The following is a 24,309-nucleotide window of genomic DNA, read 5'->3' on the forward strand; positions in this document are numbered from 1 at the left end:
TGGGACCAGGCACAGTCCCAGCAGGCAACATTCCCCTGATCCAGTTCCAAGGGACATTTTTCTCCCTGGGGTATTGAATAATAGTCTATCAAAGGCCAGCCAGGCTGGGGGGGGGGGGGGGGCTGCCTCCAATTACTGCCTTTATATATTGCAGGCTGCCAGGCTGCTTTAGGATCTTGGCAGAGAGATTTTATTTTTTTCCAATAGCTTAATAAAGCAGAGGATTATGTGGGAGTCATAAATCCAAAAGGGAAGTAAAGAACAATCCGCCAAGCTCACTGTACATTAAGCCTGAATTTTAGAGCCACCTAACCAGCCAGCTGGTCAACTCGTCTACACCTCTCTCTGCCGGGCTATTTAGAAAATGATAGGTCCCCTCCAATTGCTCAGCTGGCAGAGTGGAGGATTGTAGAGGAGTTGCCTAGAAAGTAGGGGGAAGATGTGTTGTGACGGAACGCTGGGGGTGGAACTAGCTAGAAAGGGGTGTTGATACTGAACTGAGATCATCTGAGATGGTATATGTCTGCCCTGTTCCGTATTTAAGAATTGGTTCCATGGGGCTGGGGCTCAGTCAGGAAGAAACTAAGTACATAAGCCTGAGGACCTGAAAATCCGTAGCACACACACACAAACCCAGACATGGTGGTACAGGCCTCTAAGCCCTGAGCCCCAGAAAGGTGGGGAACAGGAGGATTCTGCAACTTGATGGCCAACTAGCCTAGCCCAATGGGTAAACTCTAAGTTCAATGGAGTCTCTTTCTCAAAAAGTAAGGAAGACGCCTGGTGTCAACATCTGCCCCCCAAACTCACATATTGTACTCACACACCAGAGAGAAAGGAGAGGAAAGACAGAATGTTTGTTCTAATGATGTTTCTTTCTCAGTGGATGAACCTGGTCATGTACAGCTAAAGTGTGAAATGCAGCAGAGCCCTCTGGACCAGGTAAGACACAACAGCATTAGCGTCCTTTGTCCTTCCTGTGAACATTTCCCCACTTTCTGTAAGAATGGCATAAGACTCCCTGGAAACAGCCGCTCAGAGACTTCAGAAAGTGTATCTTTAGGAGCCAAGGCCTCGTTGATCCTTGCTCCCGAGTTTCAAGGCCAAATGCTGAGATTTCGTCCAGACACGTTCATGAAGAGAGCAGTCTGAGAGTTGTGAATGAGAAATTTACAACATGTAATTAATGTTCCGGGTGATGACTCACTCCAGACAGACTAGAAATGGTGAGAATAGAATATGATGAAACAACATGAGCTGTTGACCTTGGGGGAAAGGAGAGCCAGCCACCGCAGCTCTACCGCTGCGTCGCTGGCTTTGGGCAGTGGTAGAAATGCGTAATTATCAGCACCTATACTGCCGGCCTGTGCTCAGCAACAAACACATTGCCATTCCCTCTTTGACCTTTATGGGACACACCAGAGTTACTGTCTACTGTCTACACCAGAACGTCTACTGTCACAGTGCCCAGTCCTGCTATAGCAGAAATTATGGCTGAGTGTTCTAGAATCTGAGGAGCTTGTGAGTTTGTGCCCCTGCTGTCTGGAAATCTTCACGTGCTATGTATCCCTTATGTTAAAAACAAGCATACAGTGCCCTGGAAATTTCTATCCATGTGTCCATAGAAATTCTACTCCCTGGACCTCTGCAGAAAAGGGACAGACAGACAGACAGACAGACAGACAGACAGACAGGCTAGACATGCCAGAACCTGAGATCCTTGAAGACATTTCCTTTGACTGACCCAAAGTCTCTGTTCTTCAGTTATCACTGTTGGTTCTCCATTCGACAATCCTGTGATTAATACCCTCTCTGTTAGTTACTTGTTCCTATGACAAAATGCCTGACAGCAGCGATTTTCAGAAGGGAAGGTTCATTTCTGCTCATAGTTGAAAAAAAAAAGGTGACAGTGTATGGAGGCAGGGGAAGTGTGGTGGCAGGGTAGCTGGTGCTTTGCATCCATAGTGAGGAAGCAGGGAAAGAGGAGCACTCATAGTCACCTGGCTTTCTTCTTCCCCCGCCCTTTTCCCAGGATGGTATCCCCCAACACATCCAGAACACGTCTTACCACCTCTTTCAGTACTCTCTCGCAGACACACCCAAAAGTGCACCCCGCTAATCCCATAGGTGTGTCTTACTCCAATCAAGTCGATCATCAGAATTCACCACCACACCCTCTGAAGTTCTGTTACTTCTGTAAATAGTACTTGATAATTTATGAATCATGTTGAAACTAGGAGAAGGGTACTCTGCATAAAGATGTAAGATGTAGTATTTAAGCATCAATACTTCCTGATGAACATTTGATGGTTGCTAGTGATTGCAAATCGACAAGAGTCATTTTTACTCAACTGTATTGAATTTCCCTTTCACTCCTTAAAGGAGGATCATTTCCAATTTTATTGTGCCTAGCACAATCTGTATATCTTTAATGTAAAGAATGACTCTTTAGTTTTCTCTTGAAGCTAATTGGGCTGACAGGATCTACACTTTTGAAACTTTAAGGTCACTGGATTGTCTCTCTTTACTGACTTTTTTTTTTCAGTCTCCTGTTCTGAAGGCTGAAGGGGGAACTATAAGTCACATAGGTGTTTTATATGTATTTATCTCTCTCGTTAACGCTGACATTACCCCAACAGTGTTCCGTCTTCCTTGCTTTGTCACTCTTTGACATCATAATGTTGTACGTGTCCCTTCACACATGGCTCAGGAGTTGCACTGAGGAACTAGGGACAGGAAGATGAAGGCATTCTGCTTGAAAATGTACAACCCCTCCTGCTTTGGTAACATCCCTCCTTCTCTCAAGTTCTGCTACACAGCATTTCCCTCTGGGGGTGTCCTGTATCCACTTTTGCAGGGGCCCGATCGAATGAACTCCCTCCTCTACCTTCTGAATGCTAACGCCTCCCTCGGCTTCTCTGTGCCTCATTCACGTACGTGTATCTTTTGAATTTCTCCCAGCTCACAATCCCTTCCAGCTACTGCTGCCTCTCTCCTCTCTACCCATTACAGCCAAATCTCATGTAGGAATTAACTATCTCCACGTCCTCACTTCCTACCCTCTCTTCAAACCACTTCAATTTGGATTTCTTAGAAATCATCTGTCTCCCTGAATTTCACATTGGCTTTTGATCTTATTGTTCTGTATCCATTCACATCCTTCAAATCAATTTCCTGTATCCAGAGCTACGCTCTTAAAAATTCAAACCCATTTACTGCATTCCAGGTTAAAAACCCTTCAACATCTCCCCCTCTTCCTGTCCAAGGCAAGTCTAGAGCCCTTAACGTCAGTCCCTGGGGCCTGGACCATCTGCCTCTGCCCATCCATCTGACCACTCCTTGTTCCTTCATCTACCTCCACCATACCTGGGTAATTCATTACCATCCATGCCATTATTCCTAGCCTTGGCTCTCAGACATTGCTGTCTGATCTATCCTGGGTTCTAGTAGCCCAACACTTGCCCTTCCTTGCTGTAGCCCAACTGGCAGCTTGCGTAAAGTTTCTCACATACCCTTTCCCCCAGTTATAAAACTCATCCCGTAGATTTCTTGTTGCCAATTTCTTTCTCTCATCGTTAGTGAGGTCTATTGAAATGCAATTCACACTGGGCGGTTTACACACTTAAAGTATGGCGTCCAAGCTGGACATGGGGGTGCACACCTAGAGAACTTAGAGCGCAGGAAGCAGAGGCAGGATGATCACAATTTCCAATCCAGCCTAGGCTACATTGTGAGTTCCAGGGCAGCTACATGAGGACACACACACACACACACACACACAATCATGTTGTATTTGTGGTTTTAGTATAACTGTAGGCCTGCACTTATCCCATTCCTTTTGTTATAGGTTATCCCAATAATATAATTTTAGAGCATTTTCGTCTGCATATAAAGAAACTTCCCACTCCCCTGGCAGTCACTCCCCAGCCGCATCTTCAGTCTTAGGCAAGTGCTAATCTACTTTCCCGCTCAGCAGATTTGCCTGTTCTGGGTGTTGCATTGTGTGAGGAGTGGAATCCAGGAATGGCCCTTAGTAACCTTGTCTTTCACTAAGCAAAATGTTTTCAGGGCTCGCCCACGTTAATTCTTCATTCCATTTTAATTCCAAGAATATTTCACTGATGCTACACACCATATTTGATCCAACAACCAGTAGATGTTGCATTATCTCTGCTTCACGGCTAGCGTTAATATTCATACCGTGAGTGTTTGTGGGTGAGCGTTGAGATGGACGTATGTTTTCACTTCACTTGGTTACACAGCTAGGGATGTTACACACTTCACTTGGTCACACAGCCTGGTGGATCACATGGTAACTCTGAGTGACATTTTGAGACGCTGCTTGCCTTTCGTATCTTCCTACCAATGATGAATGGGAGTTTGAACAGCACTTGGTGATCTTTGCCTCTGAGGGTTTGAACTGGTACCTCACTGTGGGTTTGATTGGCACTTCCTGGATATCAAATGATGCTGAGCCTCTTTTCCATTGGTTATGGGCTACTTGTATGTTTTCTTTAGAGAATTCTACTCAAATCCCTTCTGCATTTTGAAACTGAGTTATGTATATTTTAGTATCTTCTCGTTACTGAGCTCTAAGAGTTATTTTCATATTTTAATTACTAACCTTTATCGTGTTATTTGCCAATTTTTCTCCTGTTCTTTAGCTTGTCTTCTCAATTTTTTTACAGAAAATTTATTTAATTTTCAATTAAAACGGTTTCCATATATTTTATCACATTTTCCCCTCCCCCAGCTCCTCCCAGATCTTCCCCCTACCCCCTGCTTTGCGTTTCTTGTGAGGATTTTATTTTGTTTTTATCTTTTTGATTTTGGGTGGTATCATTTGAAGTTCATGGGCTTCTAAGTCCGATGAGGTCTGCGATGTCTATTTTTCTTTATCTATACTTTGGATGGTAGAACTCAAGGGTCACTGTCCAGCCTTGGGTCACAAATGTTTACTTCTGCTTCTCGAGGAACACGCTGTTAATGGCAATTTAGCTTTTGTCCTTTAGACTTTAGAACTACTGTGAGGGTTTCTTTGTTCAGTTGGCTTTTTTGCCTGTGCAAAGCAGGAGTCTAGTTTTATTCCTTCACATGTGGACATGTCTGGTCTTCTCTGCACCCATTTAAAGATATAAATTGTAGGGGTTGGGGATTTAGCTCAGTGGTAGAGCGCTTGTCTAGCAAGCGCAAGGCCCTGGGTTTGGTCCCCAGCTCCGGAAAAAAAAGAAAAAAGAAAAAAAAAAGATATAAATTGTATCTGAAAGTAGTTTTATTTTCTATTTTCCAAATTGTATCCACTTATCACTTTGGGTTTTTGTCTTGGTTTGGTTTGGTTTGGTTTGGTTTGGGGTTTGGGGTTTTTACCCTTCTTCAGTGACCCTGGATAGGGTTCTACTATAGTTCTGAACCGATATTTAAAAAGCAAACAAAGAGAAATAAACAGACAGACAGAGAGACAGACAGACAGACAGATATTCTTATGTTCCTGATCTTGGCAAAGATGACTAGTCTTTCACTAATCCATATGATGTTAAATTTGAAGGTTTCTCTTTTTAGGGGGCGGAGTGCAGTGCTTTTAGTGTTACAACAAATACCGATTAGTGTTGTCCCAATTTTACAATTGAGAAAGTTGCTCAGCTTGCAAGGCTGGCTAAGAGTGAGGTTGAGGTTTAAAAACTAGGTCTGTGACGTCCGTATTTTTCTATGGCGCTTTTCCAGCTGTGATTCACAGTGGTTGATTATACTGTGTTCGTGTCTACTCTTCAGAAAGCATTACATGCAAATTTCACTCAGAAATGAGTATGTCCAAGACCATGCACACTTTCGTGAATTTTTTCTTCTCTTTTTATTGTTTGAGAATTTCATGCATGTATATAATGTATTTTGATCAAATCTACCTCCCATTGCCTCTCCTATAATCCCTCCCCAGGCCTCCCCAAAAGTCTGCTTAGTGCTGTCAATGTGTGTTTGGGTATAGGACCATCTACCGGAACCTGAATGGCCTCCCGGGGAGCATGTCTCTGAAGAAAACAGACTCTGTCTCGCTCTCCCAGCAGTCTGAGAGAGTCTCTCTCTCACCACTTGCCAATAGCTTCTTAACTAGAGGTGGTACTTTGTGATGACTCCATGTTGGGATTTGTCTGCCTTGACCTTGCCCAGGTCTTGGGCATACCATCACAACTGCTCTGGGTTCACATACACAGCTTCCCTGTCGTGTTTAGAAACTGGTGTTTCAGAAAAGCTCTCTGCCCGCTCTGTGTTTTACATTCTTTCTGCCCTCTTGTCTGAGGTGACCCCCGTGCCTTGGAGGGAGGGTCTGTGATACAGATGCCCCATTTAACCTTGAGTTTTTAATTAATACCATCCATCAGGTTATGGAACCTCCTCTCTGCTTGTAGGTGCCTAATACTCTTTTAGCTGCTTGCTTAATGACGCCATCTCCTGCTAGATGCTAAGACTGGATCTGTCTTGTTTGTTTCCACCTTAGCACAAAGTAAAACGTTGGCATTCAGTAACCATTTCCCAGGTGGCAGAAGAAATTGTGCATTCGTTCGTAAATTTTATTTTAATTAAAACATAATTACATCACTTCCCTACCTCTTTTTCCTCCCTCTAATCTCTCCCTTGTCCCACTCAAATGTACGGCTTCTTCTTTTATTATAATTACATATATGTGTGCATACATAAATGCACAAATATATAACCACAACCTACTGAGTGTTGAGTATTGCTTGTGAGTGTATGAGTCCAGGTATAACCAATCAGGGGGCTCATCTATAGAGGAGAACAATTCTCCCTTTCTCAGCAGTCATTAGTTGTCCTGTGTCTAGATGTAGGACCCTGTAAAGTTTCCCCTTCCGTGCTAGCATGTCAATCGGTATTGTCACTGTTCTGGTCTTGAGTCCACCATATTGTTTCTGGAATAATCAAAGGACGTGTCACTGTCACATTTGCTCCATGAGCTTCTTCCCCAGAGAAAGAAGTGAGGGAGCCATTGTCCAGCCAGTCTATTTCTGGGTCACGTTCTGTAAATTATACAAGAAGCCTTTCATGTACCCTAGACTTGCTGAGAGCTCGGCTTGTACTACCATTGACAGATGCTAGAATTGTGTTTTCCTCTATTTCTGCCTCATCTTCCACCCCCAACCCCTGCTCACCTCTGACTTAGCTCAGCCAGGTTGGTCAACTCTTCTACCCCATCCTCCAACCTGTTTGCTTAGAAGAAGGCATGTACTTCCGCTGCCACGTTGCAGACGATGGTTTTGTTCAAAGATCAAGTTAGAAGGTGCTGGGAGTACTGGAACAGGTGAAGCAAGGTGATCTTAACTGACTTCAGAGTACACTGTGGATCACATCTTATTGAAAGCTTGTTCAGCTAATGCCATCTGCATCCACGCTGGCTTGCTGACAATACGGCAGTTGACTGCCTTCTAACAAAGGTGCATCTCTATGAATTTCAGGCCAGACTAGTCTTGAAGTGACCTGTCCAGCCAGGACAGCAAGGGCTACACAGAGAAACCCCCCATCTTGAAAAACAAAGAACAAAAAAAAATAACGTAAAAGAGTCGAGAGTCTGGATTTGCAGCTGGAAACATGAAAGTTTCTAGATCCCAGTAGAAACCACAGCCGACAGAAGATTGGAGTCCAGCTTTCTGAGCTGGCTTTGAAGAGAAACGTATTCAATTAGGAAAGTAAATTCATAATCTGACAGCATGATCGGAGGGTGGGGGTGGGAATCCAGATGCATGGGACCCACCAGTGGAAAAGCACAGCTATCAAAGCTAGACACTGTGCAGAGGGCAACCATTCTTAGGGTAGCAGAAGGGTGAGCTGAAGGAAGGAGGAATCAATACAGTTCCTTGGGTGGCTTCATCGTGCAGAAAGCTTTGAAATTCTGCTGGAGACTTTTGTAAGAATTATTAAGATAATGACAGATAATGCAGACAAAAAATGAGGTAATTAGTAACTCCTGAAAGAACAAAAAGTTACAGAAGAAAGGAAATGCAATTCAAGAGTGTTTCCTCACTCCGCAGTGCACAGTACATATATAATTGTAATAAAGTAGAAATTAAATATTGATTTAACAAAAAGTGTGATATAAATATATTAGAAGGATGAGGAGAGAGACGATAGAGACATAAAAGTGGGCAAGGAACACCCAGCCCCGTCGTCCATCACAGAAATCGATGGGCATTTAAAATTGGCAAGTGAGAGAGCTGCTGTCTAAGGCTGCCATTTAGAAATGTGGGTTGAAGCTTCCAAAGCAAGCCTGAAAAGGACAGGGGACAGGAAGGATGTAGCGATCTGCCCCTTTCCCTTCACGGCTTGTAGTAACAATTGGGTTTTCAAATTGTGTGTGTGCTAGATTGAATTCTTACTAGAAAATAAATATAACAGGCAGGGAAAACCCTAAACGTAAAACACTTAAGCCTTGGAAGAAGAGGAGAGTAAATGGAAGGAAAGCCAGGGTCCCTAACCACCATGGGACCTAACCACCATGGGCAAGGACATGTTAGAGTTGCAGGAGAGATAGCTATGCAGGGCTGCCACTTAATTTGAGCCACGTGCACTTGAGAAAAGCCACTCTTCTACAGAAGTCCATGGCCAGCAGACTGGAGCAGGCAGAGGGCAGAGGGCAGAGGGCAGAGGGCAGAGGGCAGAGGGCAGAGGGCAGAGGGCAGAGGGCAGAGGGCAGAGGGCAGAGGGCAGAGGGCAGAGGGCAGAGGGCAGAGGGCAGAGGGCTCCATCTGGTTTGCCCAAAACAGGGGCCAACTCCATGATGCTGTTCACACTCCTGCAGACAGGCCAGAGCCAGAGCTGTAGTTTGGATCCCAGCTGCAGGCAGAGGGGAGCAAATAAGGCAGTGTCTTTTGTAGATTTTGAAGATAAGACCATCCCTATCTCCTGGGAGAGCCTGGGAGGGGACCAGTCACTCTCACGGTGGAAATTTCCCGGGGTCATTATTGCATCCACGTAGTTGTAATGGGGCTGGGCCTCCATGGTCACTTGAAGAAAGGAACAAACTTTGCTTTCCCTGGGTCCTTTGCTTATGAAATTCTGTGTCTTTCTTCGCTAGGACAAGCTCCTGGTGGTCACCCGAGGAAATGGCTTTCTCCGTGGAGTTGTACCAACCCAATGGCAGGTCTGCAGCTAAACCTGGTATTTGAAATGGAGTCAAAGGCGCCTGTGAAGAGCCTGAGTGGAGGTCTTAGCTGAGGCAGGCCCTGGGAAACCCAAGGTCATAGGTCACCAGAGCACTTTCTGACGTCAGTAGGCACTTGCAGGAAAACAAAACAGGAAGTGTCCACTCCCACTCCCGAGAGGAAGCAGGAAGAAACTGGCATTCCATCCCCTCTCACACGATCAATCACTGGATCCATTTATTGTGGAAAAAAAAAAAAACAGTCTGATCCAGTTTATGCACCCCCGGGATTGGTCTAATCAGTGTCATTTGCCAAAAATCCACATGCTTTTGTATCTGCACCCAAGTTGTTTCACAGCTAAATGGCAAAATAAAATTTATTTCTACAAAAAAAAAAAATTCTTGGTGTGAAAGAAGAACCTTCCATCTGGTTTTTAAAGTACTACTGGGGGGACGGGATTCTAGCCAGCAAAGTAGTCACCTCTCCATTCAACGCCTGGTCCTTGGGTATCTCAAAATGGTCGTTTTGAATCATGGTCATTTCAGAAGCTCACCAAGCCAGACCCTGCTCTGGAGGCTGTGCGGCGTTAAGAGCTCAACTCAGGAAGCCTCTCCCAGGAAGGGATTGTACTGGTTGGTTTCCTCATCTGTGTGATGGAATACCTGATGCAACCACTTCAGGGAAGAAACGTTTATTCTGACTTACGATATAATGGGATTTTAGTCCACTGTGGCGGGAAAGGGAGACCATATGACATGGGCTCCTCACATCATAGTGGGCTAAGAAGCAGAAACAGTAGGACCAGAACCAGATCCCAGGCAATACAGCCCCCAAAACTCACGTCTAGAGGCCTATACTTATCAGCTAGGTCCCCAGCTCCTAAAGGTTCCACGACCTCCCTAAACAGCGCCACCTGCTGGAGAACAGATATTCATTCAATACCAGAGCTTGAGGGAGACAATTCGGATTTAAAGGACAGGAACAGCAAATGTCTGTGTGGAAAGGACAGGAAGGGGAAAAGCTTCCGAGCGTGATTTTGTGAGAAACCCCCACTAGAAAAAGGCAGGAGTGCTCTGTCACTCACACACACACACACACACACACACACACACACACACACACACACACACACTCAGGCAAGAGCAAGGTCACCATTTGGAAGTGACCACATCCAGTACTCAGACAACGAGCATAGCCAACTAACTCACATATTACAGAGAGTTGCTCTCGGTCACTTCACATACCCTTTGTGGAATTTAGACTAAAATAGCTAATGGGCTGGATTGCTCTGTTACAGACAATCTTCTGTGTGCAAAAATATTGGGCCCCAGGTCAATACAAGCTCTGTTACAAGGGCAAACCTGGAAGACTGAATCAGGCGTCTCTGAAGGGCTCAGAGGTGACCTTCCTTCTGAATATCTATGTAGAAACTCTGGCACACCTGCACTCTTGGCTGCCTCGGTCACGTGTTACCCTGACCCCCTTCTGGGTTGGCATGGATTTGAAGAACCAAGAAAGAACAGTTCATTTCATGGTTATAGGGTCAACAGCCAGCAGCCCTGGGGCTGACCAGGCTTCCTTTTTATTTACTAGACTGATGTCCACAGCCATTCAGGCCAGGATTTTCCCTCAAAGGCGCCATTCCGGGTCAGCCATTAATTTTTCTCTTTAAAGTATCGACAGATAAAGGTAGAGGTGACTTGCTTGGTCAGTGGATTGAAATGCTGACTCACAGAACCACACAGAGGACTCGGGGGGGGGGGGGAGGAGTGGGGGCTACAGCGGCCATAACGTGACACATAGACTCTGACATCCTGTCTGGAGGTGGGGACCCAGTGCAGGACAGAAGTGTTCCCATGTTGTACCTCCTCTGGGCTTTTTGCACTCCTCAGCAAAGGTCAAGAAAGGCTCCCAAAGCAAGGGCAGTATGACGCACGACAGACTTCAGATGCTCACAGCCCTGCCAACTGCTCACAGCTCGCTAATGATAGAGCCTCTGTGGTTGCCTTCTGTGAGAACTACCTTCATTCCGTGAACCTGGAGAAACTGAGAACCAAGTGGATCTTCGTTTCTATTTTAGGGGGAAGCAAAGCCGAAGGAGTCCACCCCCGAAACCACTGCATATGTATTTACAGCTGCTTCCTGGGACTCAGCTTCCTCTTCTGCCTCCCAAACACCACGCAAGCACCTATCGATGACGAACTGCAATTGTATCTGGAATTCTCTCTCTGCAAAAACCATTCTCAGGCTCCCAGGCCCTACCAGATAGGAAAGACTAGAGAGAGGGGTGTAAAAGGAGCCTGGTGCCAAGAGGTAGTCACCTTCTCGGATGGGAAAAGAAGATGGAGAGAAAGAGGGGAAGATAGGGGATGGAAAGACCTGGGAAGCAGACTTCAGGAAAAAAAATGGCGGGCGGAAGCAAGCATGGCAGGGAGCAATATAAGCAAAGCCAGGAGAGATGCATAGCTGATAGAAAGAAATGTGGACCTCCTCATCACTCGCCAGAGTTAAGAAACTCTCACAACCTCCGAGGCCGAGGATCCCACATTGTACTGTGAACAAAACCCACCTGGAACAACTTATCTTAGAAACCAAACAGAACAAAAACCTTCAGAGATTCGGACCGGGCAAATTCAAACCTAAGCCTGGGAATCTGAATTTTTAAAGCTTCCCGGAAACGGACGTGGTCCTTGACATCAGGAATGTTCTTCAACTCCACTGAATGGGGCGTCTCTCTGGGCTGTGACAGCCAGAAGGTGCAGAAATGTCTGGTGAATTCGAGCATAAGGCTTGCTCTGTCCGAGGCTCCGCCCCCGCCCCCACCCCCACCCTCAATACCCTGGCCACCTCCTGGGAGCTCCTAGACCCCTTCCTACCACCTCTGCTTGCTTTCCCTCTTCCTTCTGGCTAGAGAACTAATGTCCTGGTTGATTTTCTTGCCCTAAACAAGCTAATTAAGCAATAATCCTAACAGAATCCATCACTCTGACAAGGTTGTTGATTAATGGTCCCCTAGCCAAGCCCAAAGTGCTTGATATCCCAGCAGAATGGTCAATAACCAGTGTGGCAGTGGCGTGCCGCTGCGGCAGTGTGGGTCTGGCCACATCTGAAGACGACGAATGCTGAATAGATAATGGGGCCCAGTTTTGCAACCTGGTAGAAGGCAGAGGAGGAACAAAAGGCTGGCTCTGAAGTGCACGCAGTGGTGCCCATCCTTTTGACGCTGCGGCACGCCATCATCATCTGCAGATGCGTTTAGACACATTGGTTGTTCTTCCATGGGCTACATAAGGGACATAAATGAAACTCTGTACCCTTCGATCTGAAACCACAAAATGTCCTCCGAGAACAACTTGGACTAACTCTGGACCGGAGAAGGACCGCTTACATACAAGGTTTGTGAACACATGGATGCTTCTTCGGTTTAGCAGCTGTGTGGACTCCATAGCTGCTGGGGTATAGGGTGCGACAAAAGAGACAATACTGCCTTTGGGAAGTAGATTTCAGTTCAGGCTGATATACCTATCCATTTTTTTGCGATTATTACAAACACACTGATTCCCTAAGAAGACATAACTTTCTTCAGTGTTGGGAGAATGGGCCTGGATTAAGTGGAATGTGGTGAAATACTGCCCCCTGGTGGTCACAGTTGCCACTTCAACTCTTGTACTTTCTGAGGTTCCTGCACCAGCAAGGGTCCAGTGGCCTGTGAGGACCCCAGCCTGAGTATCATCCGAGTTGCCCCAGCAAAATATACAACCCTAGGTACCTCCCAACGTTCTGTCCACTGGTATCTCTCAGGTTTGTCCCAGAGAGGGGCTGCAGTCTGGGTGGTTCTTGTATGCACAGAGCCATCATCCACCTAGGCCCTAGTCTTCTCTTCCTCGGTCAACCAACCATAAGCCACGCCCCATAAGGCTGTAGGTACATGCTTTAGAGCAGAAAGTATTGTAACAGGGGAGAAAATATGCGCGTTTGGACGACTTTATGTAACTTGCTTACACTCTCAGGACCTGCGTGGGCCTGATCACGAATGTAAATATTATTTGCATTTGATAATGGATTGTCTGTGGAACTGCCTTCCACTCCCCGCCCCCACCCCCAATCTCTGAATCCTCTGCATTTTTTTTCCCAGAAAGAGTGGATGGTCTTGGTAAAGCACTCTTGACTGAAGAGAGGAAAATCGCTTGCTCCCGAGTTATGCTGCCCCTGACACACACACACACACACACACACACACACACACACACACACACACACACACTGGGTCTGTCACATGCCACGGTATCATAGGTCTAGTTTCCAGCTCTGTGCAGCTAAAAAGAACATAGCATACACTGATTGCTCTGTGGATGGTAAGAGCAGAGTTAAAGGAGCAAAGCGAACGAGGAACATGGTGGCTTCCACGGCCTTAAGCTGGAACAGCCCGGCCTAAGGCTCAGGTCTGTTCTGTCTGGATTCGGCTATATGACCTAGGGAAAAGGCTTTCTCTGTCTGGGCCTCTTCTCCAAAAATTAAGACTCTGACTCGAGGACCGCTAAGGTCTTCTTTACAGAACAGTGTTAGGGAGCAAGTTCTTAACAGTCTAAGCAGCAACCATCACAGAAAGCCGCTGTTAATCGCCATGCAAAAAGACCCACTGGTACAACCTCCCAAGCGGGACTCACACTGCCCAGGGCAGTAAGCCAGAAAGTGCTCTCTCCCCACAGTACCGGAGCAGATGCGACTCTACGTTGGATGTTTATAAGCATGAAAATGAACAAACCCTTCCACCTACCCGGAGTTAGCCATCAGCCAAGAGTTCTCTGGACAGATGCTGGCGAGACAGTGACACCTAATGGTGATCTCTACTAATTACGGTCCAGCACCACCGCTCGCCCTGCGGCCAAAGAGCCTGCCAGAAGTCCAGTCCCAGCTGAGGCTAAACCAAGAGCATTAGCTCACAATGTGAGCGCTGGGGGCTAACGTGGGCCCCTTAAAGTTGTGCCTCAGTCTGGCCTTAATTAGTTTCTTCAATTAATTTGTCCTGGCCCCCGAAACCCTTCCCTTGTTCTCCAAGTCTAATTCTGAGTTCCTACCAGGTAGGAGTAATCCAATAAGGGAACCCTGGATTTTACCTATGTCATCATTTCTGTCCACCGCCACCCCCATGTGGCTGTATAACAGAACCAACACAACCAGGTCATTGACTCAAATATTGTGGGCCAAGGCTTCAATTCATCCCAAATGTCATTGTCTGCAGTGGGGAAACAATAGACACTCATAGGATAAGGTTGTCCCTAGACCAACGCAGAGGTGTGTACAGTGGTAACCCGTCAGAGCCCTCCCGGAAGGAAGTGGTAATTGGCTCAGACTGAGGATACAAATTCTAGAGTCTTCAGAGCTTCCGGTGGTATGTGGCCACCTTCTGCTATGAAATCACGTTTAGCATCAACCTTCTGAAGGTGCCGTTTCAAAATACCTGCTATGTCAGGCCCACAATTTAAATAGGGAGAGTTAATTCATATGCGCATACAATTACCAAAAATAAAAGGCAGTTATCTTCTTTAAAGGATTGAAGTCTGGGCGCAGGAGAGTCCCTGCTGCGGGGTACTAGAGACACTCACTGAAAATGGGACCTGGGACTCCCTTGTGCTGATAGCACACTAAGCTTTGCGGCATCTCACTATCTCCATCTGGTGGTGAAGATGAACATTGCACCAGTGGGGAAAGGAGTCCAGTACGCAGGGTTCATACAAGTCCAGTATTTCAAAGTCAGCACTGAAGAACAGATTTTGAGTTGAGAGCAAAGCCAGGCTCTGTGTTTTGTACGTCTCTAGTGGATTATAAGTCGTTGAAGTAAAGGCTACCATCCGTTCCAACTCTGTGAAAAATAACACTAAAAACTAAGAGAAGTAACTCAAGATGACCGTGCGACTAGTAATTTCTGAGCTGGTATTTAAACGGATATATGTGTGGGTCTGGAGTGTGTATTTCCACACCCAGCCAGCAGTACCTCTACCTATAAAGTATTTGGGGCAGTAACTTTAAAAAAAAGTCTTGAACAACCGACAAGTGAGTTTTTATTCTGTCCGGTCCGATCCTCCCAGCCGGGGCTCTCAGACTCTCCCTGGAAAGACAGACCCGTGAGGCAGCTATCCTACGGGAGTAGCGACACTCAAAACAGACTCCATGGGGAATTTGGTGAGGACTATCCCGGGCCTGCTCCAGACAGTCTCACGTGATAGACCCGGGTGCTGATGGAAGCGTAGACACAGACCCTCCTGAAGTCACTGCTGATCTGCAGGGGAAGATGGCTGCCCCTCACTGGGCTAGAAGTGGCAAGTTGAGGACTACCTAGTAGATCGCAGCAGGGGAAGGTGTCTGGCACCTCACAGGAAGACCTCTGCTGTCGGCAGAGGAAATCCAGTAGGAGCTGTAGATCTGCTCGTGGAGGACAGAGTTGTAATTCCTGTAACAGAAACAAGACTGGTTGCTGTTTGTCTGGCTGGTCGAGAGAACTGGGCTTGGAGACCCCCAGGCTTCTGTCTGACAGCCCCATCTAGCATACTTTAAAGATGGGAGGTTCCTCAGAGTTAGAGCATCTTACTTGGGGATGAAGGCCGCTAGCTGCTAAACACTCCAGTGGTACAGTGGGAATTACGTTATATTCTCTGGTTCTTAAACCCCTATCCTGGCCTTAGCCACAATTATTAGCTCAGGAAACAGGGCTGTGCCCAAAGCCAAGAGCTACGAGGGTAAAACATGGATGGTTGCTACAGAGCTACACTCTTTCCACTAGTCTACACAAACAGGAAAACAAGTCTAAAATGGCTGCCCGAAGTCTGGGTCACACTGGCTGAATGCTTGTGGACTGGAATGACTGGACAGCATACCGGAGGCTGAGCTTGACCTAAAGGAGCAAGAAAGGATGTTTATCTTGTACCCTGAGTCTTCTAGGTACCTAGAGATGAGGGAGAGACAGCCTAGAAGGTTTGGATAGGCCTTCCTATGGTGCAAGGATCTGATTTAATAAGCGCATGTCAGTGTTATGGTATCAGATCGGGAGTCTGAGTCAGTCACTGGAGGAACGTCTCCAGCGCCAACCTGTCCGGTTACTCTGTTCAGGAGCCAGCCTGTGCTCCCTGTGAGAAAGCCCAGCAAGTGTGGGTTAACAGGAAACCACTTACTACAAAAGAATGCCAATGAAGGTGCACCTGTGAACCCCACAAAACTGTGGCTCCCCCAGGTGGAAGCTCCATCCAGCAGGTGGCCTCTGCCTGTCCTGATGGACCCTCATCAGGAAGCCACAAGACTGGGTATAAGATGGTAAAGGTCCAGTCTGGGATTCCCTGCCACGTCCTGCTGTGTGACCTTCATCTTAACTTCCGGTCCCAGCTGCTCTCCTCCACAAATAGACACTAAAAGATGCAGATGGGGTCTCTTGACTCATGACTTTAATGCCCAGGGTGACCTGCAACAGATTCTGTGGACTTTCAGGGATGATAAGGTGCCAATGTTGGTGAATCTGTTGAATCAAGGGGCCATTCTGGAGGAAGATGCTGCTGATGTTGAGAGGGGCCATGGGGGCTTAAAAACAGAAGGAAGTCTACACTTTCTGCTTAATTTTGCTATGACCTTAAAGTCTCTTAGGGAGAAGGCAGTCTTTTAAAGTATATGGCTAGGGATATAGTACATCCTAGGGTTAATGTGAGAATTACTAAGACGATGTTGTCAAAAGGCCTCGTCTGGTCTTCGTGACACTGTGGGATCCACGGTAGCTGAAAGCTGGGTTATCGCTCTCTTAGGAGCCTCCACAGCAAGGGGAGACGTCCAGCTCTGTCACTTCTCACCTCCCACAGGACGCCTCTGGGGTGGGAACAGGTGTAAGCATCAAGGAGCAGACCTGGGGACCACCTGAGACAGGGGCCTGCCCTTCGCTCCTTCATCCCCGTTACAGTTCCTTCTGGGTACCACTCAGCAAAGCACCGAGAGAGAGGGCTGCTGTCTGGAGACTTAAATTTCAGTGCTGACTTCATGTTTAAATGTATGGCTTTGTAATAATGTCTTTCCTCTCTGTTGCCTCAGTTTCCCTGCAAGGGATTCCTTCCTTCTGTCAACACATTTCCAGGGCCCAATTATGAGCTAAGCAGCATCTAAGGATCATTTCTCTTGTGACAGCATACACATGGTTTTTTGTTTGTTTGTTTGTTTGTTTGTTTGTTTTTAATGACATGTCGGTGCACTGGAAGAAAAAGGAAAGGCACACTGTGCAAAACTGCAAACATAGACATCTCCATCTTCCCCTGCCCCAGAGCTGCTGTGCTTTTCCCTCTCTTGACTCTTGAACCAGTCATGTTGTGGGGCTGTAAATGTGAGTCTTCGGCCCACGTTTGGACTGCATTGGGGACTGCAGAGCGGTGGTATCTGTCCACCGCCGATCTGTCTCCTGTCTTTGCTGTGAGGGCAACTCGAAGCCAGAACAGGCGTGATGCTTCCTGGACTACAGATCTTTGTTTTGCTCGCGTCTTCCTTTTTGGCCACACCTGTCTTTCCTGCCAGATGCTTCCCTTAGCCCAGAGCCTGTAGAGCAGCCGTTCTTGCCCTTGCTAGCGCTGTGACCCTTTAATAGTTATGTTGTGGTAACCCCCAGCCATAAAATTACTTTTGATGCCACCTCATAATTGTAATTTTGCTACTATGAAGCATGATATAAGTATTTGTATTTTCCCTGGTCTTAGGTGACCCCCGCGAAAGGGTCATTTGAAGGGGTAGGGTTGAGAACCACTGTGGTAGAGGGATCCAGAGATTCTCTAGAGAAGGCATAATATAGAGGGACAAGTGTTGGCACGCTTGTTTAACTACATTATTGGGTTCTTATACCTCTCTCTGCCTCCCTTCCAACCCTTGTTCTACCCTAATCCCTTCCAAGCCCCCAACACTAGGAAGGAGAGAAAGAAGGTTAGAGGGGGAAGGGGGCATGGACCTCTTTACACTACTTCCTGCTTATTATGGGCATCAGGTTTCTAGGGGGAAATCCAATCTTCATCACCATAATACCTGGTATCCAGCAACCCAGCATATGCAACAGCAGGAGCCAGCAGCAGAGACTGGAGGTGGGGGTCGGGGGTGGGGGTGAGGGAGGTGCAGCAGCAGGGTGAGCAGCAGCTGCCTCAGGGTCCCTCAGCGCTCTCCCGTCTATACCCTCTCCAGAATCCCCATAATCAAACTAACTACAACTATCCCATCCTCTGCCCCAGAGCATGAGACAATGGTAGTTATCTGCTGTGGACAAACTGAGACGTCCCCACATCCCACACCTGAGATTAAAACAAAATCATATTCTCATAACTGCCATTTAAAAGAAACCAAAGTTATCACTACAGCTAAGCATGGACTTAGTTTCCAACTGTAACTCTTTTACTGGCCATGTGGTCCTAGGGTGGTATTTAACATTCCTGGATTTTGTTGTGTTTCATCTAGGGAGAGGAGGGGATAAATCTCCATCTGGCTGGGTCGTAAAGACCAAGTGACAGAGGCGATGTCCCTTTATTTAGCGAGGTTCTGAATCTAATCATTAGGTGGGGTGAATCACCACAAGTGCCGGTTCTGTGCCAAGACAATTATGCTACGTCTAGTAGTGTGATCAATATCCTTTCATTTTCTTCATCTCCGGTTCTTTTTATCTTCTTCACCACGACCTCCAGATGGCAGCACGGGCCACGGAACCAGAGCGTTTCTTTGCAAGCTGTTCCTTTCCCAGGATGCAGATGTTACTCTGTGACAGAGCCAGAGTAACAGTAACCACAGGCTGTTTGCTGGGTTCTTACTGCACTCGGGTATAGGGAGCACTTCTCACAAACAGAAGCTCAAGGGCTTTGGCTTTATGAGGAATGAAAAGGGTCTCTGATAGAAGCAGCCGCCGACCGGGAGGACCAGGAACCAAGCAAGTCCAATCTTCAAATCTGCTGGCTAGGCTATTTTCCCTACCATACTGGTCTTCTCTGTGAGTGCAGTATCGTCCTTCACCAATGAGGAGAATAAGACAGAAGGACAGAATGGAGCAGCCAAGAGACCAGGCTCCTGGAAATGTCCCATCATCCAAAGCACTGACCTTGTGTGATGCTTGGTGTGGACACTAGGAGAGATGAACCCCTGAATCGCCCAAAAGAATGTCTTCCATTCTCAAAGTGTTCTTTGCCAAAAGCCAAAACGGATTGTAAGAAATTCCCTCCAACTCTCTTTTACTGAGCCCTTTACCCACTGCATTTGCAACTCAGTCTCTAATCCCTTCATCCTAAGCATTCCTGGGGGAAATCCCTGAGCCAGCCACATGTACAAACATGTGCCCCTGCTGGAGCTTCTAGGGCAGCTGGTCAGGCTGAAGCACCCTTGAAAGCAGGGTAGGACAAAGGCTCAGACCTGTGTGTGGTATTCCTGAATCAGGCACACTGCCAGCTAAGGAAGCCCCGCTCTCTTCCCCTTTGTGCTCTGATGGCTCTCAGGGGAATGCTCATGTGTGATGTTAAGGATCTCAGTTCTTCCTCTCTGAAATAAGGAAAGGAAAACTTTGAAGAACAAGGTCTTCTCTGAGCTTAAAGCAATGCTAGGTCATAGAAAACAACTAGAGTTAGCTGGGTGTGCTGGTTTGAATAAGAATGACCCCCTTGCAGGCTCTTAGGTTTGGATGCTTGGTCACCAGGGAGTGGCACTATTTGAAAGGATTAGGAGGTGTGGCCTTGTTGGAGTGGGTGTGGCCTTATTGGAGGAAGTGTGTCACTGAAAGTGGACTTTGAGGTTTCAAGCCGGGACCAGTGTCTCTTCTTGCTACCTCGGGATCTGGCTTTAGAACTATCAGGCACTTCTCTAGCACCATGTCTTCCCGTGTGCCACTGTGCTCCTTGTCATGATGAAAATGGGACAAGCCCTCTGAAACTGTAAGCAAGTTCCAATGCAGTGTTTCCTTTATAAGAGTTGCCATGGTCATGGTGTCTCTTCACAGCAACAGATTACTAAAAACTCTGTGTATAACCCAGAGCAGCCATAACTGCTGTTTCCATCCCTTGAGAACTGCTGTAGGCTTAGACTGGGGTTCCACATCCCCTCCACCACAGGGCTCTAGGAGGCAGGACAAGGGAATTTGACACCACTCCCCATCCTGCAAGGAGGCCAGCTGCGTCTGGTTCTCAAGCTCTTGGGCATCCAGGCCCCACTGGGATGCCTCAGAAGAGCTAAGAATGGAGTGGGGGCCCTCATGGCTGGATCTAGCCTGGGGCCTGCCACCCACTGGCCTTCTTCGGAAGATTAGACAGCGGTTCTGTAGGCAAAGGTCTTCTCTGTAGCTCCCCATCGTGGATCCCAATGAAAAGAGACAATCCATGGTTTTAAGGCATGTATTGTCATGGCGGAAAGTGGATGAGTAAAACTGTACCCCACTTCTCAGGATGGGCCAGAGAGTAAATACCTTATGCAGGGAGAAGTGTCTGGGCAGGAAAGTTTCATTGGCTAAGCCTCCAAGCCCTTGGGTACCTCATTATAATGGAGAACTGTCTTGAGCCTACATGACCTGTGAAGCGGTTTAGGACATTACCCTTACATGACTGATGGCCACAAATCTATGGAGGGCTGTCTACCATCTCTTCAGGGTCTCCAGTGTTCAAGACTCCTCAACCAGGAACCAGGTGTGCCTTTCACTGTCCCACAGACTGCCACCATCCTCTTCCCTCTCCACTTCTGGGAGTGTAGAATTCTGGAGGACTGAGCTTCCCAGAAGCTGGAAGACACACTGGTATGAGCAATTGCTAGGCAGTTTCTGGATAGTCTATGCCCATTATTGATTTGGCTATAAGAGGTTCTGTTGGACAGAACCAGCAGCTACAACATGGCCCTTGAATAGAAGAGATATTCAAAGTTCAGGCACCATTGGGCTTGGAGCTCAATGTCTTGGGAGATGTGAGGGGACAGGGCTAGTGAGGTAGATACTGAGCCTGGACCTCCCAATCAGTTTCTGCAGTTGGACTAAGATTGTAAGACAAGGAGAGACAAGGAACTAGTCAGATGTCTTAGCAAACTGAGCAGTTAGAGTTTATTTTGTAACCCACAGATTAATGGAACTCCAACTGACCCTGAAGAATAAAATTCAATTGGTTCAAGCCCCATGTGGCAGGGAGCTCGACTCTCTCCCACAGATTAATGCTCAGGCCGTGTCTTCCAATTCTGGCAGTCTACCTCGGCTCTGGGATCTGATGCTGGTCCCTTATCTCCTCCACTGTCACCTTAGTCACAGACTGTTACTTCCTTTATGGAACAAATAAAATAAAAACTCCCACTTCTCAAGGCAGAGAGTCCCCTGTATTCTGTGGATCAATCCTCTGCCTGGCCCACACCACAGAAGTGTGCCCTAGTCAGCCAGGAGCAACCTGTTAAAGGGAAACACACACTCAGCTTCCACAATGCCCTAGAGATGTACTCTGAGCTGTCCTGTCCAGGAGGCTCAGAGTGGACCACAGAGAAGCCCATCCTTCACATTCCCAGGAAAAGCACCTGAACTTAGCTCCTGAAACCTCACCCATCTCAACCATAAATGTTCATCCCTCTGGTCCCTAAGAGACTGACTTCTACAGAGGGAAGGAGCACAACAAGGGACTTCATCCCTGACAAGCCTTCAAGGTGATTCAAAATGACATTGCTTCAACCAAAGTTTTCTTTTTTTATTAATGCAATAAAAGTGAATGAATCTCTCTCTCTCTCTCTCTCTCTCTCTCTCTCTCTCTCTCTCTCTCTCAGTTCAGGTCTGGGAGTGAAGGGCGGTGTTGAAACAGTTCTGAAAAGAGCCTCCTCCATTCCTTTAGGGAAAAATATGCTACTGGGGACTGGCAGCACACCCTAAATCTTTAAGGCATAGTTGATCACCTGCTGCATCTGGGAGACAGGAAGAAGAGGCATCTTCCCTGAGTGAAAAATCAAAGGCACATGCAGATAGAGACCTGCACATGAAGGAGAGAAACATCTCCATGGAGGGCCAGAACTCTGGTCAAGACTGAAGCCAGAACACAGTAGCCAGACTGTCTCTCTTCCCAAGCACTAACTCCCATCCAAAATCCATTGTGCAATGAGTAGCAGCAATGTATTTTAGAAAGTGAATCTTAAAACACACACACACACACACACAGAGACACGTGCACGTGCACACACATGCACTCACACACACATGCACACACACACACACAGACACACGCGCTCGCGCACACACTTTTCTTGCTCTGTAAGCCAAAGGAAAGCCCTAAAGATGAGGGAGAACACACAGTAGGGAAAACCTTGTGTCCAATCAGCTGCTGCCTGAACATGCAGCAATGTGAGAAAAATTCAATCAATGGCACACTGGTGATAACCATAGCAACAACAAAGCCCAAAGGCATCTCAATCCTCAAGACACTGTTCAACGCTCCATAATGAAAGTCTAGTAAATGGTAAGGAGGCCTGACCATTGCCAGTGTTTACTTCAATCCACGGAGATCTACACAAGATGTTCAGCTTTCAGCAACAACAAAAATACAGATATAAAGCACAAAACAAAGCAAAAAAAAATGATAAGTGTTGGGTAGATGATGTATGATAGATAGAGAGAGAGATGATAGATAAATAGATGATAGATAGATAGAGGATAGAGAGAGATGATAGAGATTATAGATAGATAGATAATAGATAGAAAGATAATAGATAGATAGATAGATAGATAGATAGATAGATAGATAGATGGATAATAGATAGATAGATAGATAGATAGATAGATAGATAGATAGATAGATAGATGAAATAAGATAAATGACAGGTAGTTGGTGGATAGAACTATAGATGATAGATTGATAGATGGTAGAGAGAGAGACAGAGCAATCAATATAAGTAAACAAATATGATATAGCTATTGAAACTATCAGATGAGAAATTTAAAATAACTCTAGATAATGTGTTAAAACCTTTAGCCAAAGCAGTGGGAAAAGAGACACAAAGTGTAAGCTGCAGGGTCTGGGGCAGCACAGGTCAGAGGGGAACACCACAAGAGAAATGTGAGAAGTGGAAAGAGAGTGACATCTGACATCAAAGTCTCATCTGCAGACTCGACAGAGCAGAGGGAACAGTGAACCGAGACAGAGCAATAGAAGTCACCCAAACAGAAGAGCAGAACAGCACTGAAGAAGAAGAACCCAAGCATAGACCTGGCAGGGGATGAGAAAGAGCAAACGCAGCTACCGTAGAGAGCTGACTGGGAGCAGCGAGATAGCTCAGTGTGTGAAGGGCTGCTGCCCAGGCCTCCACCTCAGCTTGATTTCCAGAACAAACATAAAGATAACAGCAGAGAAAAGGCTCCACAAAGTTGTCCTCTGACATACACACACACCACACACACATACACACACACGCACATATCGCACCACACCACACCATGCCACATACCACACGTGCACATACACCCACACATATACACACATACCACACATGCACATACACCACACACACCACATACACACATTACACCTCACTCTACACACACAAATTTACACACCATACCACACCCTGCACACACACATACCACACATACACATACACCATATTACACTCACACACACACCACATACAGTATACCAAATACACCACATATACCACATATACTACATACCACAAACACGCACAGACACCACACCACACCCTACACACACAGCACACACATATGCACACACCACACAACACCCATACACACACAAATAACATTTTACTATGTTTGTGTTATTTATATATGAGTAATTTAAAAATTAGTAGCAGGTACCCAAACCCACAGATCTATATCAATCGACGAACTGCGAAAAGGGTAGAGGAAAGCCAGGTGCTGGGGGATGAAAAGGAAAGGGAGCCAGGGCAATAAGGGGAGAAACTCAAGCACATCATAGTCAAGTATTAAGATCAATAGCCAAAAGCAAAGTTTGAAATAAGCAGGAAAAAAAAACCACACAACATATAAAGAAGGAAGGACAGGACTCGGCAAGCCGGAGGACCACAGAATGAGATCCGGAAAGGTCTGAGAGGGGACGTGGGAAGGGCTGGAGATTGCCACCCAGGGTTCCACTCCGTGTGATGGGACCTCTCACCACAAATGTCCAACGAAAAGTAATCCTGTTAAACATTGAGA

The 24,309-nt window shown here is 46.6% G+C and overlaps 1 protein-coding gene across 16 annotated transcripts in view; it reads left to right on the forward strand.

Moving 5' to 3' along the window:
- The window catches only part of Capn13 (calpain 13), an 88,427-nt gene extending 78,883 nt beyond the window's left edge, over positions 1 to 9,544 (forward strand). For all 16 annotated transcript variants that reach the window (XR_015621981.1, XR_015621986.1, XR_015621980.1 and 13 more), the window contains 2 exon segments: positions 884 to 942; positions 9,080 to 9,544. Coding sequence is in view for 8 of the 16 variants with exons in the window: in XM_087553671.1 (XP_087409797.1) it covers positions 884 to 910 (27 nt within the window). In the remaining 8 variants the exon portion in view is untranslated.
- The last annotated feature ends 14,765 nt before the right edge of the window (positions 9,545 to 24,309 follow it).

This window comes from Rattus norvegicus, chromosome 6, assembly GCF_021556685.1.
Source record: "Rattus norvegicus strain SHRSP/BbbUtx chromosome 6, alternate assembly SHRSP_T2T, whole genome shotgun sequence".
In the NCBI taxonomy this organism is placed as follows: domain Eukaryota; kingdom Metazoa; phylum Chordata; class Mammalia; order Rodentia; family Muridae; genus Rattus; species Rattus norvegicus.